At 39.2% G+C, this 17,712-nt stretch overlaps 1 protein-coding gene across 1 annotated transcript in view; it reads left to right on the top strand.

Moving 5' to 3' along the window:
• The window catches only part of topbp1 (DNA topoisomerase II binding protein 1), a 46,082-nt gene extending 41,835 nt beyond the window's left edge, over nucleotides 1-4,247 (top strand). Inside the window, exon 28 of the mRNA XM_048265720.1 lies at nucleotides 3,996-4,247. Within this exon, the coding sequence (XP_048121677.1) occupies nucleotides 3,996-4,145 (150 nt within the window). The 3' untranslated portion in view covers nucleotides 4,146-4,247. The remainder of the gene's footprint in view (nucleotides 1-3,995) is intronic.
• The last annotated feature ends 13,465 nt before the right edge of the window (nucleotides 4,248-17,712 follow it).

Here is a 17,712-nt window from a genome sequence, read left to right as displayed (position 1 = left end):
AAATCTTTGCAAATCTTTCCAAAGTCTGTCAGTGTAAGGAGGGCTTTATGTGCAATTTTGGGAACTCTAAGATGAATAGAACTGAAATAGATGGCGAAAACTCATGGAAACGCACAATCTGGACATTTTATCATAACGGCTATTGATGGTTGCCGCTTAGGGTCGAATCAGTGACGCATGCACGTCAGGTCAAATCCAAGCCATTTATTTTCGTGGGTTTATCACTAGGTGGCAGTCTCGCCAGGTCTCGCTATGTCACTTCCCCTAAACTTAACTTTACAGGCAACACTTCTCAGGTACTGAAGGGGAAAATGAAAAAGTTGAAGAAAAAGATATTGCCGCAGGTGCGTTTTCGCCAGACAACGCTGGATGAGTCCACCTTTCTACTAAGGGGAGACCACACGCCAGGTCAAAAACATTAGAAAGAGTGACTGACCACCGTGCTGAGGAGGGAGTTCCATCTCCACCACGGGCCGGGCCAAGCGGAGTGGGTGATGGGCCGAGTCGCACTTGCAAGAGGGCACGTCTGAAGTTAGCTGTGACAGACTAGCGTAACGTTACTGGTTTTCATAGTTTTAACCACTAAGCCTGTCTACCTTAGGCCTACTAAATTGTTTAGTTAACATCTTGTCATTTCGCGTTTTTTCCAGCCGTTCACCCGAATAGCATGGATACTAGATTCTCTGACTTCGCAGAGAGTCTGGCTTAGATTCATAGGCAAAAGTTTATTTGCGGGTGTGAGGGCACAGTTTGAGGTTTAAAATCATTGGAGGTCCTCTGAACCGCTTTGAACCAATCACTAACAACCGGCGTTTCGTCATACAGAGAGAAGTTTCTCTGAAGTCTGAGGTCTCTAAATGACTTAACCCCTACTGGCATCACGCCCAGGGTAGGAATTCCACGGCGGCCACGTCGTTGCCCCTTTGGTTGGCTGTGATGCCCCTTTGAAAATCAGAGGTTTACAGGCCACTGTGGCCTTGGTGCCCCCTTCTTTCAATATTCTGCTTTGCGTCCGACTAATAGCGATTTTTATTTAGCCTATGACCTGTCAAAATAATCTTAGCATTCACAGCGCATATTAATTTAGTCTTTTACGCAGTGGAGAAAGTGACAGCGCATGGCAAGAAAGAAAGTGCGTCCAAATTCACCCATTCTTCTCAGTTGAACTACTCCCGATGAAGCCTACTCATCACACAGACATCACAAGTATCACATCACGTGATAGAAGAGCTTTTTCTCAGCTTTTAAATGATGTTAGCCGCTAATTGCTGTGGTGAACGGTTCGCGAGAAAAGTAAATAATATGATTCAATTTAATCATAAATTCTACATAAGGTTCTGCGCCCATCTCCCTATCCATTCATCTCGGTGGAATACTTCACGAACCCTTTGTTCGACACATGACAAACCATATATCAGAATAAACAGCAGACCTTACCAAACACAAAGGTGTAAAGCAGTCCCCTGTACAGTTAGCTGTTCCAGATGTGTAGTGTAATTTGTCACATGGCCAGAGCTGCTTATGTTTTGGTTGCACCCTGACCAGAAAATGTCCACCCAAAAGCTCCCAAACTAAAGCTTAGAAAAGTATGTTTATGTAAACATAGGACAAAGATTTTTGGTACACATCATCTTTAGGGTGTCTAGTATGGAGGGATGCAATTGAAATATATGAACTTTGTTCAGCGTTCTCATAGCATGAGTGAACATGATGACGGTCACAATTGTGACCGTTGGGAAACAACATAGTCGATTTTAGGGATTTTCACACATTTCATTGTACAATCATCTAATTTCCACTAAATTCCATTCAGAGATGATATGGGGACATTGTCCCAGGTCTGTTCTTTACTATTAAATTTGTATCACTTGGCATTTCTTAACATGGCCTCTGAAATTCTCTATTATATTCTAAGTGTGCCAATTTGTACATAGAAAATCCATTATACCACACTATTATACATAGCTATTGTAATATATGATTTTCTCAGCTGTTCTTTATTTTAATTTCATTTTCAGTCACTTCCTGCACATATCAGATCTAACTGACTGGCCAGATTTTGCAGTCACACCTGAAAAACAGTAAATCATTATACTTATTGCCTATTATATTACATAATGTCACATAAACAAGGTGGTGGGGGGTATAATCAACTTGCCAGTCAGCCTGTTGAAGGCATATTGGCTGAATTTATGCAGTCTTGCAGTAGATATGAACAACCTTACCAGAAAATGTATTCCCCACCCCTTTTCCCAACAATACCCCTCTTACCACTTATGTACAGTAAAGGGCCTCTGCCACAGGGACCAGTCAGACAAACCAGAAGCAAAGCTTCATGTGATCAAAAATAAAGATCAAGTGTCTCAAGAATCTGCTCTCACACTATTGTATGTCCAAATTACAGAATGTTTCCTATTATGCATTTAGAACCTTACTTAATGCAGTAGTAAAATTAATCAAATTTAGCAATATAGTGGATATCACACCCCTCTTGACACTAGATTAGGCCAATAACTGAGGTCAGAGCAGGCTCCTATGCTCCTTAGTTTTATATGTGATTGGATCATGGACAGGGGTCCTGTGTTCCCCAGGTCAAACATTGTATGTTTCCAGGGTCCTCCAGCTTTATAAAGCACATAATAGGTACCCAAATGTGCATAGGTCCCAGGATACATAGGACACTGGGAACATAGGGCCTTATGAATATAAGGCCTTTGGAGCATAGGGACCAGGTAACATAGGTTCACTTCATTTACCTTAACAATACCACTGAGCAAAGGAGACCAATTGCTGGTCCAATGGAAAGGCAATTAATGGCATTGGAAGTATGGCAGTAGACTTGCAGGACAATCTGTTGTGTAATTAATGAATGAATGAATTAATTAATTAATGAATTAAATAATGAATTATAAAATTAAATCATAAACAAACAGACAAACAACATCACTCTTTGTAACATTTGTGGTTGTTGTTGTATTTTTACATTATAGGGCCTAGTCATAATAGTGTGATATAATGCCTTTTCTATGTAAAAATCGGCACACTTATGATATAATAGAGAATTGCAGAGGCAATGTTGAGTATTGTGTTCTGATACAAGATTAAAAGTAAAGAACAGACCTGGGACAATGTCCCCTTATCATCTCTGACTGGAATTTATTGAAAATTAGATGATTGCACAATGAAATGTGTGAAAATCCCTAAAATCGGACTATGTTGTTTGCTGTTATATTGTGACCAAGCATAAAACACTCCTTTTCACCCACTTTTTCAGGAAAATTTGAAAAAATAGTAATTGATTACTTCAAAGGGTTACTCAAGACACATGATTTTGATATATTCAAGTCTGGGAAAAATTTGGGATTAAATGGGTTAATGATCACAAAATGCTAAGCATGCGGCTATTTGAGTTTCTTAAAGCTGCACTGTGCTTAAATTGTTCAAAACATGATTTCATAACAGGCATTTCATAATATAAAATAAATGTTAAATATAGCCTAGATATCTGTAAATATTAGATGATCAGATGATTTACAGTTCAGGTCTACTGCTTTGAATAGGCTAAATACAACTACACTTTGATCATTTTTATAGCCTACTACTGTATAGTTAACTTTGGCCTTGGTGCCCTGACATGTGGCCTTTGTGCCCCCCACCAAATATGCCCAACTGAAGGCCAAGTGGCCTTGCCCCTAAAATGGTGAAATTCTCTGAATTGCCTGAATTCACAACCTATCTTTTACTGTCTATGATCACGCCCTTAGCAAGCAAGCTTGCATCTAACAGCAAACAGTAACACATTTCATCTAGTTATTAATTCACAGGACATTGAGCCCTTTTACTAACTCAACGTTATGAAGAAATAGGCTATATGTTACTGACTCATCCCAAAACTATGGTCACTCTGTGCTACGTATATTTTTCTGCTTTTTTGACCTTTGCCGATCACATCCCTGAATCAGTCATAATGAAATCATAACACACTTTTGACCTAGGAACCGTCCCCTCCGATGGAGCTGTACTACTTGCCTGGGGCTGGCCCAGCTGGAGCAGACGTGGGACCGGACACTCCCTCACGCAAGCGCAAAGTCTCCAGCAACGGCAACGCGTTAAAGAAGAGCCGAAGGGATAACACGCTTGAATAACTACAGACATGTTTTATTCTGACGTGAACTGGACTTTACAACACTGCATTGTAATTTAATGTTTTTAATTATTTTCATGAATAAATAAATTGTCATATATTACTGATATGATCAGATATTGTCAAATGCCTCTTGAAATTAAGACAGTAAGTTAAGTCAGTAGGGTCAGAAGTCCTTATTCTAGAAAATGTACTGGAAATGCTCTTTTGATTAATTTTTAATTAATTAATATTCACAAAAGTTAAGGACTGCACTCTAAACGCCTAAATATCTCAGGAACCTTTTTATGGTCTAGCCAAAACCATTGCATGGTAGCCTTTCTATAGTTAAGATATAATAATAATAATAATAATAATAATAATAATAATAATTATTCACTTTTAAATTGAACGAAGTTGTTTTACACAAAGTTAACTTTAATCTAAAGTTTAATCTTAAGTTAATCTAATTAGATGTATCAATTAAATAATAACCAGTTCTAGCGTGGACCCTCTCAGTTTCAGGCATTAGCATTACCCTTAAGTGAAATTTGTTTCTGGAATGTGTGTAAAGTTTACTGACCAGAAATTGTGAAATAACTCAAATCTATTATGGAGTTTTCACTTCCTCTCCTAGACTCCCTTTTGCAGAAATGGGGGCTGCGTTATTTTGTATCGTTTATCATTAAATCGTTTTGATGATAATAGTCTACTAGAATTTGGAAGTGAGAAAGACGAGAAATGTGAGATGTGAGAAATAATCCAAAAGCCAACGATTTGTATACAAACTAACTAAAAGGATACACGTGTGTCAACATGTCACTGAATACAAAGCGAGTTGTGTACGCCCGTAACTAATTTTGCTGTTAGACACCCCGCCCTGCCTCCCAAATCAAATGCTGGTAGCGCACCATTTTCCTCTTCCCTTGTCACGTTGCTGAATGGACCCGGTTATGGCTGTCTGGAGTCCACTTCAAATTTGTAAGTGTTATTGAGAACTTTTAAAGGCAAGGGGCATTTTTCATTTACTATTTCTGTAACCTTTTGTTCGTTTAGTTATTTTTTGTTGATTATGTTCGACTATATATAATTAGTCATGATGTTTGTCTTTTTCATATGTTCGCTCGAGTTTCAATTATGAGGAGTTTTGGCTCCTAATGACACGGTACGTGTGCTCTACTAGCGCATCCTGTAACTTACCGGTGAGCTGTTACGATGTAGGAGTCTCTAACAGGATTTTGTAGAGAAGCCAAGCTTTGAAAGTGTCCTGGCCGTGCGCCGTCGTGCAGAAGTACTATTGTCCATAGCTCCTCTATTCCATGATATGGTAGCCTTAGTTGCCTTCTTCAAGCTAGCCAATTTTTATCTGCACAGGTGATCTGTCTTTACTTGTAGGCTACTCGGATTCCAATTAAACAAAGGCTAGCCTAAGCTATATATAATATATTTATTACAATTTAACCTCCATAGCCTAGCCCACTCATTAGTGTGCCCACAGTCTCGAAGCCCTTCGTGTTACCTAGCTGTTCATTTTTAAGTAGGAGACTATCATCCTGCTGGCCCCACCAGCAGAACCGTAGCCTACACTTGTTTCTGTGTGTGCCCTTGGCTACACACGCGTTCTGTTTCCAGATTAGTCTATTTGTGTCGTTATTAGTGACAAGCTATTGCTATTGTTGCTTAAACTATTATGCGTAATAACCATCTGCAGAACAGGACGTTATCTGCGAGATATGAGAGATGCCATAGGCTGGCCTTAGGCTACCACATTTTCTCTTTCTTACATCAATACGTTATGGAAGCATATGAGCCCACTTCAAATCATCTCCAAATATGTGATGATGTATCCTAGCCTATAGGCTAAGTTTAACAACGTTTTATGGACAATATCCCTCGGACTGCAATTTGAATAGATTTTGCTGTGCTGTAGCTTACTGTAAAAGTAGTGAAATGGCATGAAGGCTATATGTGGACCGCCTGGACCTTTGAGCAAAACATCAGCAGACAGAGAAGCCCTCAGTGTAGCAATGCAGACTGCTCGGGGGAACCTGCTTATCCAAGTGTGGTCGCCAGTCGAACTGACAGGCTTATCATAAATTCGCATTTATTTCAATTTGGCTCATGCAGCGTTTCATTCTCAACGAGCCGTACGTCGACGAAGTTCGTTTGTCCGCGGAAGTGCAAACTTAAATGATGCGCGATGCTTCCGTCATGTCTGATGATTTGCGCCACACTTTAATTCTATGGAACCGCGGACCGAAACTCAAATTAACTCCGATCAGGAAATAGTAATTAATTTGGTGTCATCAAATATAGACAGCCTACAATTTAGTGGCGTTGTGAGCGCCAATTTAACGTGTTCGCGCGTCTGCGCTATAGTGACATTGACAAACTGATCTGGAGTAAGGCTGGAATTTAAAACAAGGTATAGGATTCCTGTAGGCCTATCTCTAACTGTCCATGAAAATAGCATAGAGACTGGATAACCTAATCCAGTCCACTGCACTGGGAAAAAATGGAAAGCAGGATTTGAATCGAGACTTTCCTTTAGGCCTACAAGCATGTTTTAATGAGGTAAGTTAGGCTAGACTTCAAAAGTTTGTTTAGAATTTGAGCGTATAGCCTGGGCCTACTTCTGTCATTAATCTAAAACGGTTAATGTGTATAAACAGTGTAACTTAAATATCGTAGAAAATAGCCTATGACAGCTTTTAAAAACATTCACTAGCCTCGCTGGAGTGAACGCAGAACATGGGCTGTTGCGCAAATAAATTAATTAGATAATTCTGCATCTCCGTTCACCGAAAGCAATGTTTGTGCTAACCCATCTGCACAAAACACAATTTCTGCTTAAGGAGTAAATAATATCATACAGGCTACATAAGGCTAGCCTACTGTTGACATGATTTTTTTTTTTATTAATAGGACATGGTTCAGGCCTTAACACTTTGCATACAAAAATGCGCTTGGCTTTATAAATAAATGTGACTTGACTTGACTTAAAACAAAATCAATTTCTGAGCTTGAATATTTCTTTGCATGCAAAAACGGCAACATTGATACGTTCACAAGAAACATGCTGCTATTGCTAGCGAATGTGCCTAGGCCTACTCGCTTTTTATTCGTTTTGAATATTTAATTCTCAAAGTTTCAACTATCCCACTTGTGAGGCTGTGACATCCCTAGACGAAATCTTTCCTGTTCAGCTCATATCATATTATTAGGACATGGTTCAGGCCTTGCCACTTTGTGCATACAAAAATGCGTTTTATAGGCTAAATAGCCTAAATGACTTGACGACTTGACTTAAAGCAACAGCAAAGAGTTTTTTGTACCTTAAAATAATGTTTGCAAAATCGTTTCACGTGACAGGGTGAACGGCACTTCTGCATTCGCTTCGCGGCCTATCGAACCGCACTAAGTTTGCCAGATCGGGTAGCGGATCTGTAGTTCGATGGAATGAGACATAAGAAACTACAAATTTGACTTGCATCTGATGTTGCAATACATCGTACTTTCATAAAATCATGCAACATATTCTACCTTGTCGGACATCGTTGCTTTAAAACAAAAGTCGATTTCTGAGCCTGAATTTCAGGCAGTTTTGAAGAAGTCATATAGGCCTTATATAGATACTTATTAGCATAGCCTAGTAGAATAAGCATGATAAGATATGCATGTTTGTTGGAGAAGGTAAACGACATCTTTCCTGGTCATATCATTATTCCAGCTGACATATCAGACGCGCACCTGCGCCTGCACACTGAGGGGTGGCATAGGCCTATGTAGCGTCGGTGCGTAAGACTGTGTGCGTGCTAGTGTTTCTCACAGTGCTTTGGGGCTGGGGTGTCGGGAGAACTTTGGGGGGTTATTGTGTGTGACTTTATCTTTTAATTACTGTTTAAATGTACGTGTTTTAGTGTAGTGCGAATCCCTTTGTAGTTCTACCTCTTGTGTGACCTTCGTGTCGGTGTGGCTGTGTCCAACCCTGTGTGTGTAATGTATGAGTGTTTTTGACTTACCTAGCATGTAGGCTACTATATTCTGTGTCTGTGTCTCTACCCCCGACTCAGTAATAAAGCTGTGTTTTGAATCAAGACCTGTAAATTAATGAAGTTCAAGATTTGTAATCAAAATGCAATAGGCTACTTTTAAGGCCTTAATTTGACTAAATTCAATTTAATACCTTTAAAAACCCTGCAAGTATAGGCATAGTCTACTTTGAAACTGTCCCTGGGGAGAAACCTCTGCTATGATCTCATCTCAGAAACTTCCAACTTCTCTCTTGAATCTGTTTTTTTTATCCTGTTAACTATTCATAAGATGTCTGCTATGGGGCTTGTGCCCCAGTGGAGTGGTAGGTAGTGGCACCCCTGGGTTAGGCTATACGAAAATGAATTTGTCTCTAGGGATTCATGACTTAGGATACACCCCCAGACAAACTTGTGTTTGAGGAAGTAAACATGTTGATTTTAACTTCCCTTTTCTCTGTTTTGTCTCAGGTTATTTTGCAGTTTGTCTGAGCTTGACGTTTGATCAAGTAGCACCAGCAGCCTTGAAATGCTATGTGGAGAGGCATGGTAACAATGCTGTCAAGTTTAGGCTTTCTCACTCACCAGGAATAAATTGCACACACTACTGGAGCGCAAATGTGAGTAAAGATGAGCCGTTACCTACCCTTTGGACATACGTGTTGACCTCTACTTCACTAAAATCAATTTGGTTCTGTCTCCACGAGAAAAGATCATTAATTAAAGATCATCTGAACTTTGATATGGAAAGATAATTAAGTGATTTATTGTTGTTCTTCCCAGTATGTAGGCTATTGTGAGATCTTACATTTATCTATGGTATGAATTTCATATAGTATGAGGATACAAGGATACAAGGAAGTTTATTGTCACATGCATATAGTTACTGGAAGTAAGAAATGCTGTGAAATTATGTCTGGTGTCAGCCTATTTGTGCATTAATGGGGGGGGGAGTGCAGTAGAAGAGGGTTTAGTAGATTAAGTGGCAAGGGCTGCATAAAAAAGGTGGGGGAGGATTGGGATTGGGTGGGGGGCACCAACAAGGACTTACTATTGCAAGCAGAGTACTGTATGTAATGTATGTGAGTGATGACAGTGAAGATGTGTGTGTGGGCGGGAGGGGAGTGGAGCAGTGACTGTGTGTGTGTGTGTGTGTGGGTAGGTGGGGGCAGTGTGCTGTAAGTATGTAGAGGATGTGTGTTGGAGAAGATCCTGAAGACAATGTGCTGTGTATGTGGGGGGCAGTGTGCAGCAAGTATGTAGAGGAGGCTTACTGTAGCAAGCAGTGTGCTGTATGTATGTGAAGTGATGACAGTGATGATGTAAGTGTGTGTGTTGGGGATGGGGGTGGGGGGCAGAAAGGCTAGGCAATCAAGGACATGGGTAGATGGAGGAGGAAATCAAAAATAATAAATAAAAAAGTGTGCAAAAGTTGGAGAAAGTCAGATATGTGTGTGTGTGTGTGTGTGTGTGTGTTTTGACGTGTGATGAAATAAGAAAATAAATAAAAGGTCTGTAGCGTAGGGAGAGGGATGTAAAAGTGCTAAAAGTCTTGTAGGTGTGTGTGTGTGTGTGTGGGGGGGGGGGTCATGAGTGCTGAGGAGTGAATGAGTGCAAAGTCAGTATAGTGTGAATTCAGAGTTGGGAAATGTTTGAGAGTGCTGAGGAGTGAATGTGTGCAAAGTCAGTATAGTGTGAGTTCAGAGTTCGGATGGCCTGGGGATAAAAACTTCTCCTGAGTCTCTCAGTTCTGGCTTTGTGACTACATAGGCGTCTTCTTGATTTCAGCGGTAGGAATAATCCATTGTTAGGATGAGAAGAGTCCTTCAGAATCTTTTGGGCTCTTAGGAGTAATCTTCTGGAATAGATATCTTGTAGAGCTTGACTGTGGTTTCTGAAAGAAGATTATTTTTGTGGAGCCTCGAGATTGTGTAGTGTATACCACCCAAACCTTTTACATTATTAGTTTGTTACAATGTTTATTTTTCACAAATGTTCTATACATTTGTACATAGAGCAACAGTGCTGCCGTGTAGATAAATACACAAATATACAGCATATAAAGACGTAATCCTCTACTCACCCCCCCCATCCCCATCCTCCTCATGCATCCTCATAACCTATCCGTACAAGTATACATTTGGAGTATAGTGAACCTACATTTTGCCGCCCACAAAAAAATCATTTCTGTCTTGCCAAAGTTTTCTTTGAAGCATGTGAACTTTCTGTGTTTCTGCATGTGTAATGCTCTCACATAACAAACATGTCTCATGCTCTTCCAGAGAACGGTTCTGGTCCATGAGGAAGGAATGTTGAACACTGTGGTTATGGAGACTGGCAACGACTATATAGTCACCAACACCTGCTTGCATAATGTTAAATACACGGCGGACTGCAGTGAAGTGAGTTTCTGTTCAGCAAGTACTGAGTTGGCAGGGGTGGAGGTGCTGGGGGGGCTGCAGGGGTTTGGAGGTACTCAAAACACAACAATGCAATCAAAAAATGTTTTAACACTGCCGGTTTCACGATATATATGGCTTTTTTGGCGGAACATTAGGACAATCTTTAAATCCACAAAGCTTCCAGTAGTTTAAGGCCTGCTAGAGTTTACTGTAGCAGTTTACTGTACAGATACATAGCTCTGAAGTAGGCCTTTTCATACTTTTGCAACATTCCAAGCATTAGCACTGCAGGTTCGCGTTCTATGCTGGACTGTGCTCAAGATTTATAGCCTAGTTTTATATCAAGCAAAAATATTCACATCTTAACACCCATTCATATGCCAAGTTATAATGGCACAACAAAAACTGCACAGTTCTGTCTTTTTAAAGCATGCTTTAAGCATAGTTGAGTACATGAAATTCAACTTAACTACAGAGACCTATAAAAAGTAATGACTTTGAGTACTCTCGGAAAAATAGAGGTTGTCAATTTGATGTTTGCTTTCGTAAAGCATGTCTATGTTGTAATTTACCTCATCAAACCCTTTAAATTGGTCTTCTGAAGAACGATGTTAAAGATCTCAGCGTGTGATTTAATTGATTTGACTTTCCCCCCACAGAACCAGAATCCCAGGGCAAAGTGTGATGGTAGGTGCACTTTTCATACCTTACATTTGTCAGTCTTTATGCTGTCTCAGTTTTTACCAAGGATTCTAGAGTTAGTGCAGTCATACTGTCAAAGGACTCAGACTTAGAAACAGAGGACATGGTTGAATCAGCAGACTTAGTTTTAATTTGAATGACGGAATGTAGCACAACTAGAAGGATTAAGGGTCTGGCCACGAATAATGTAATGGCTTGGTGGCACCAAGCGTGCATTTGAAAATCTCACTGCACGCAATTGGATAACACAATACAACCAATGTTTACTGACTGATTCCGGACTGTGACGCAACTGGATAACACTATGACTGTCATCTGTTTAGCTCGCCTCTGGCCCGCCTATATCAGATACACCGATGTGATTGGCTCCCCGTGATACACGTGGCAAAAGTAACATGCATCATTACTCATTACCAGAGTGTCTCGCAGAGACAATTCAAATTGTGCTCTTGCGAGAACTTTGGATTTTCCAGGGTATAGCACAACAGGAGATGGTAGCAAAAACTAGGCATCCAAAAACACAGGAGATCACCAGGGCAAAAAGATGCAAAAAACATGTTTGGGAACAGGAAGTCCAAAAACACAGGACATAAATGTTCAAAAACTGTTCATCAAAATCCAAAAGGTCAAAGCTCAAAAGATCAGCATTTAACTGAAGAAAGGAAAAAAAACTGGAGACAAACCAGGAACAGCTGGAGACTCATGTGAGAGAATTCTGAGACAGTACTGGTGTGAGGAAAGGAGTCGAAGGAGGAGTATATAGGAGTCGAAGGGGCACAGGTGACTTTGATCAGTAATCAGGGGAATTGAAGCGGTGAATGTGAGTGAAAGGAGAGTTCAACGCGGGCGTGGCCCTGAGAACCTGGGGCAGACGTGACACATACACATAGGTATTACAGTTTTTTTCAACTGCTTACACACACACAATTTTTGCTTGTCGCACAATTTCCAAAACATGTCTTTCAAACTCCCTAACCCCACATCAACTCTGCAAAACCATACACTAATTCTCAGTGTTTCACTCAGTTTTCAATTTTCTAAAACACATTTAGCAAAACACATAAGAGTTTAGAGTGTATACACAGAGTATACAGTTGTACAAAACTGTAAGTTTGTCACTGTTATGCAATCACTCATGTGTAAGTGATTGCATGTTTTTCTCATTTATCTTTCTGTTTTTGTCTTGCAGACATTTGTCCTACTGCTGCTTCGTTGGACGGTAAAAATTAGTTCCGAACTCTGTAGCCACATTTCTGCAGGAGGTCCATAATTTGTTGGTATTACTAGTCATGACTGTTTCTACAAACAGTTGAATGTGTTTCAACATCATTAAAATGCAATACAAGTTAAGTGTAGGTACTGTCTACATATTTAGAGAAATTTAAGTAAAATGATTATTTTCCATTTTTTTCAGTTACTCCAAATGGAAATGCCACTGGTGCCCTCCCAAGCTATCGCATCATTGTTTTGATATGGGTATTCATTTTCCTTGCAAAGTAGCTAAATGCAAATATGGATCCCAAACAACTTTCAGCGGCGTGTTCTCAACTTCCGGTGTCCTGTCTTTGGCTTTTTACAGCTGTACCTTTCAGTTCTTTGAAATGACAGTTTAAAACAGAAAAAAATTGCCTTCTAAGATAGCATTCGGTGGCATGTCCGAATCAAACATTTCTATGAAATGCTGCCTTCTAAGATACCTTGATTCTTGATTCTCCTTGATTCTTGAATTTCCCCTTGGGGATCAATAAAGTATCTATCTATCTACCTTTGTTTTGCCGAATTTTGAAGGCAGCATATATGTATCCTTCATGCTGCCTTCAACCAAATATTCTTTGAAACGTCTCTGCTTCAACTCCTTTGCTCGGCTAGCCTACTTTGATGCCTACGGTGGCCAGACGGCTCAGCGACGCCACAACACGACAGCATTAAGCCACAACACTTGCAAGTGTTCACAATACGACCGCAAGACAGCTTAACGAAATACATTAGCCACAACACGACAGCATTAAGCCACAACACTTGCTAGATTTTTTTTTTTACATAAAAACTGCCATTTAACCAGTCACGGCTGGAAATACATAGGCTACACAATCAACAGGTATGCTATATAAAAATGTCACATATTTAACTGCAGAAATTCACTAATGTAGCCTATCTGACTATTCCTCTCGTCACCATGTATTGTAATCATGAACCATTCCCTTGGCTTCACTTATGAGTCGCCACTGGCAACCAGACTAATAAACTGTTTGCAGGCAAATCTGTGGCCTCGCGCAGTGAAAAGCCATCAGCCAAATGATTAGGCCTACTCACCCTTGCAGTGGACGCCGCAATTTGGAAAAACATTACATATGTAAGACCTGAACAACATCTTAGACCTAGATAATGTTAAAGGAAAATTCCGGTATTTAGCACTTTGAGTCCCTTTTCTGGTTTGTTTTGGATGAACTAGAGTGGTGGATACTCTGTGGTTTGAATCGCCTTTGACTACTTCAGAGTGGCTGCCTACAGGCATGCACAAGCATGTCCTTAAAACAACCCTTAACGTGATATTTGTCATAATCATCAACACAAAAAAGCAATAAAGTTCATCTATTTATCTGTGAAAGGGATGTATGGCTAAAATATGACGACTCCACACTGGTTAAACTGAAAGAGGTTTTGTCAATGCCCTGGTGAACTAGATCTGTAGGCCTACTTAGTCTGTTTCAAAACTCTACACACAAAACCCACAATTGCTCACACAAAATGCCTCAAATATCCATGGAAAATGACAAACATTTAAAATGTCACAAACACATCTCTAAAGTAAACAATTACCTCACATTATAAACACTTTTGTCATAATATGACATTTTGGTTACATCATGTACACACTGTTACTCAAAACTTAAAGATCTTTTGTCTTTCATTGGTTTGTATATTTTAATTCCAGAGTGAAAGTCATCTATAGAGAGAAGTTGAAATTCACAGTAAACATGAATGCAATATTGAAACCAGTTTTTTACAACTGTTTTCACACATGTTCAAAACTGTCTATTTTTCAAACTCTACACACAAAACCCACAATTGCTCACACAAAATACAAAATGCCTCAAATCTCCAGCAAAATGACACAAGATTCAAAATGTCATAAACACATCTCTAAAGCAAACATTTACCACATTATAAACACTTTTGTCATAATATGACATTTTGGATACATCATGTACATACTGTTGCTCAAAACCTAAAGCTCTTGTGTCATGGGCTTCTATCTGTATGTCTGATAGAAGCCCATGACACGAGCCCGTGTTGAATTTGGTGCACTTTTGGTTTTCTGGGTTTCTAACTTCTAAACTTCCTACATAATTATTATTTTTGTAGTCAGTAAAATAGAAGTTTGTGTGTGATTAAGTCCTTTATTGTTTGTTATAGCTCATTTATATTGTGTGATGTTTTGGCAATAAATTACCTTTAAATAGCCAAAGTAGGCTAGATAGATATGCCTACACCATTATTACATTACATTACATTTGGCTGACGCATTTTTAACCAAAGCGACTAACAACATGGTAACAGTTAAGTTTTAAAGCAATTCTCTCAACAATTTTAGGACAATTTAAAAACGGTAGAGTACAGTAAGAATAAGTGCATCAGTGAGTGCTGTTTTTAAACAGTTGAGTGTCAGTTCAAGGCGGATGGTAAGTGCTAGGAATCAGCAAGACTTGTTGTAAGTGGTGCTATGAGAGGATATGTTCTCTAAAGAGCTGGGTTTTCAGGAGTTTTTTGAAAATGGAGAGGGATGACCCTGCCCTTGTAGGAACTGGCAGTGTGTTCCACCAACGAGGAACAACAGATGAGAAAAGTTTGGATTGGCCTGAGCGTATTTGTTGCAATATCTGTGTGCATTCCTATATTAGGTCTATTTCTTTGATAGTCAACATCATTTGCTACCACATAACAAATACCAAATAACAATACAAAAGTTTCTTACAAACTTTCCTGCATACTTCTTTAATGTGCTGCAGTCAGATGGGTGCCCTAAAGACATAACTAGATCTTGAGCATCTATTACCAGTGTTGAATGAGCAGTATTTGTAGTGATCACTACTGGACATTCCACATTGCTAGACAGCACTTGAGTGAGGATGACTTATTTCCACTTCACAAATAACCATAGCTATCTGCAATAGCTACAGTACAGGGACATTAATCAGTTCATAGCTGAGGATTTGTTCTAGGTCCACTTCCCTTTCAGCATCATATGCAGTAATGATGCACTGGAGAATGTTTCTTTTTGTTGCACTAAAAAGGATATCTTGTCTAAATTGTATTTTTATTTGCAAATAATGCAATCTCCATATCACTCTTCAGCAACCCTCAAACATGCACACTCTTCCATTTTTTTTGCACGGCTGGGATTTGAATGATAGGAAAGAGCACCAGTGATGTTTTAACTAGGCAAGCACAGTCTCCTTTACAGTAAAAAAATACAGTGTAAATCCTCTGTAAAGACTGACAACTCTTCATAATAGTTAGTGACCAAATACTTTCTACAGAAAAATGAGCAGTCACCTACTTCTCTATCAATTTATTATCAAGGAATCTATTTTGCTTCTAAACGTCATACTGAATTTTAGCTAATATTTCAATTTATATTTTAATTTTATTTTATTTTCATTTGCTACTTGAGGGTCATTGGGGTAATTCATGTCCTGTCCTATAACATATCTGATACATAAAGAGTATATTAATGCCTTATTTTTTGCAATTCCTACGATATCTGATGGCAAGACCAAAAAGTATGTGAATTATGCTAACTATACTCAAAACCTGCATAGCAAGCTTAAAACTCAAAATTGAGCTTGGTAAACAAAATATTTGAATTTAGCACCCTCAAATTGTGTGAAATAGCCCCTTTACCGACTTTTCCTCAAATTTGCCAACAGGACTTTTTCTGAACATTTGTTAGCTATCTGCTCTCCCTCTATATAGAGTATATCTATTCATAGACCCCCAGAGAGGGTTAGACCGGAACTGTCCCGTTTTGCTCCCATAGTAACAAATTACATTGCTCTATCTTGCTAGTAATGAAGGATCTTTGCCTATGCTACAGTTTTTTCCAATTGCTAAAACACAACTTTGCTAACTATTGTTTTTATCAAAATGCTTAACACAATTCACAAAACCACACACCCAAACAGCAAAATACCTCATATAGCCTGCAAAATGAAGCACTGCAACCAAACCTACATAGCCTACATATATATATAGATTATCAAAATCAAACTTTTGCTCCAAATGGCACACACTTCCTTCATATTACCAGATTTTTGTCCAACTAACTACACACTGTTGGGCATAATGAAAAGCACTCTCATTTACAACTGACTTGTTGTAAAAAAAGGTGCTCACCTGTGGTATTTTCACATTCCTGATTGAAGTGGTGAACAATGAACTGTTGAGGTATTTGGCCAGGTGGCACATATGTTGGCCAATTAGCTCATGTAGTGTCATTTTGAATTGCAAAATGTGTGTAAAGCAGAATCTGTGTTTAGAGTTTTGGAGACTTGTGAAGAAGTTTTTTCTCTCTGTGTGTCAGTTTAAATAATTGTGCTTTGCATGTCATTTTAGTGTGTTAGCAATTGGAAAAAAACTGTAAGGCAATGATCAGATGATGTTCAGTAAAGTAATGAGTGTTTGTACATTGAGGACTGAGTGAATAAGTGGCGAATAAGTGTAGCATTTTAATAGATTATGTTTGAAAAAATGAAATCAAGTTACTTCCTGTTTTTTTGTGTGTGTGTTTTTGTGTGTTAGGTAGAAAATTGTGTGGTGTTTTACAAAATGTGTTTTTATGAAATTGAAAACTAAGTCAAACACTGAGAATTAGTGTATGGTTTTGCAGATTTGGTGTGTAAAATTGTGTGACAAGCAAAGATTTAGTGTGTAAGCAGTTGAAACAAACTAATAGTTATATAATTACATTTTTAGAAAGAGTAATTGAGTTTTGATGGCAGTGTTTTTTGGCATAGATGTGAGTTGTTCATCTCCAAGTGCTATGTCTTATTTGGCTCTAGAGCTTTGACATAATGAGCCAAATTCTGCAAAAAGTGTGTAAGCAATAGGCAAAAACTGTAACATCTTCCTCCAATTTGATCCCTTTTGAGTCTGGGTCACAGAGAAGGAGCCCCTTCTGCTCATCCGGACAAACAGGCACAGACCACAGACCGGTCACCTAAGTCTGACGTGAGTGAGAGAAGTGAGAGTGAGAGATGTACAGAGTGATGTGATTGCTGGCTAGAGGTAGGATGTTCTGGGAGCTACTGGTCAACTCCTCACATGGGCCAGAGTCGGCTTGATGAGAGGAGATCTGAGGGACTGGTCAGCTCCACTTTCCCAGAATCAGAAGGAAATGCTCACCACAGGCTATTGGCAATTTCTTCGCTGTTTTCACGGTTTTTGCTTCTTT

This window comes from Alosa alosa, chromosome 16 (genome assembly GCF_017589495.1).
Source record: "Alosa alosa isolate M-15738 ecotype Scorff River chromosome 16, AALO_Geno_1.1, whole genome shotgun sequence".
Lineage (NCBI taxonomy): Eukaryota > Metazoa > Chordata > Actinopteri > Clupeiformes > Clupeidae > Alosa > Alosa alosa.
The sequence above is the reverse complement of the archived record's forward strand: the minus strand, read 5'-3'. Positions and strand labels throughout refer to the sequence as shown.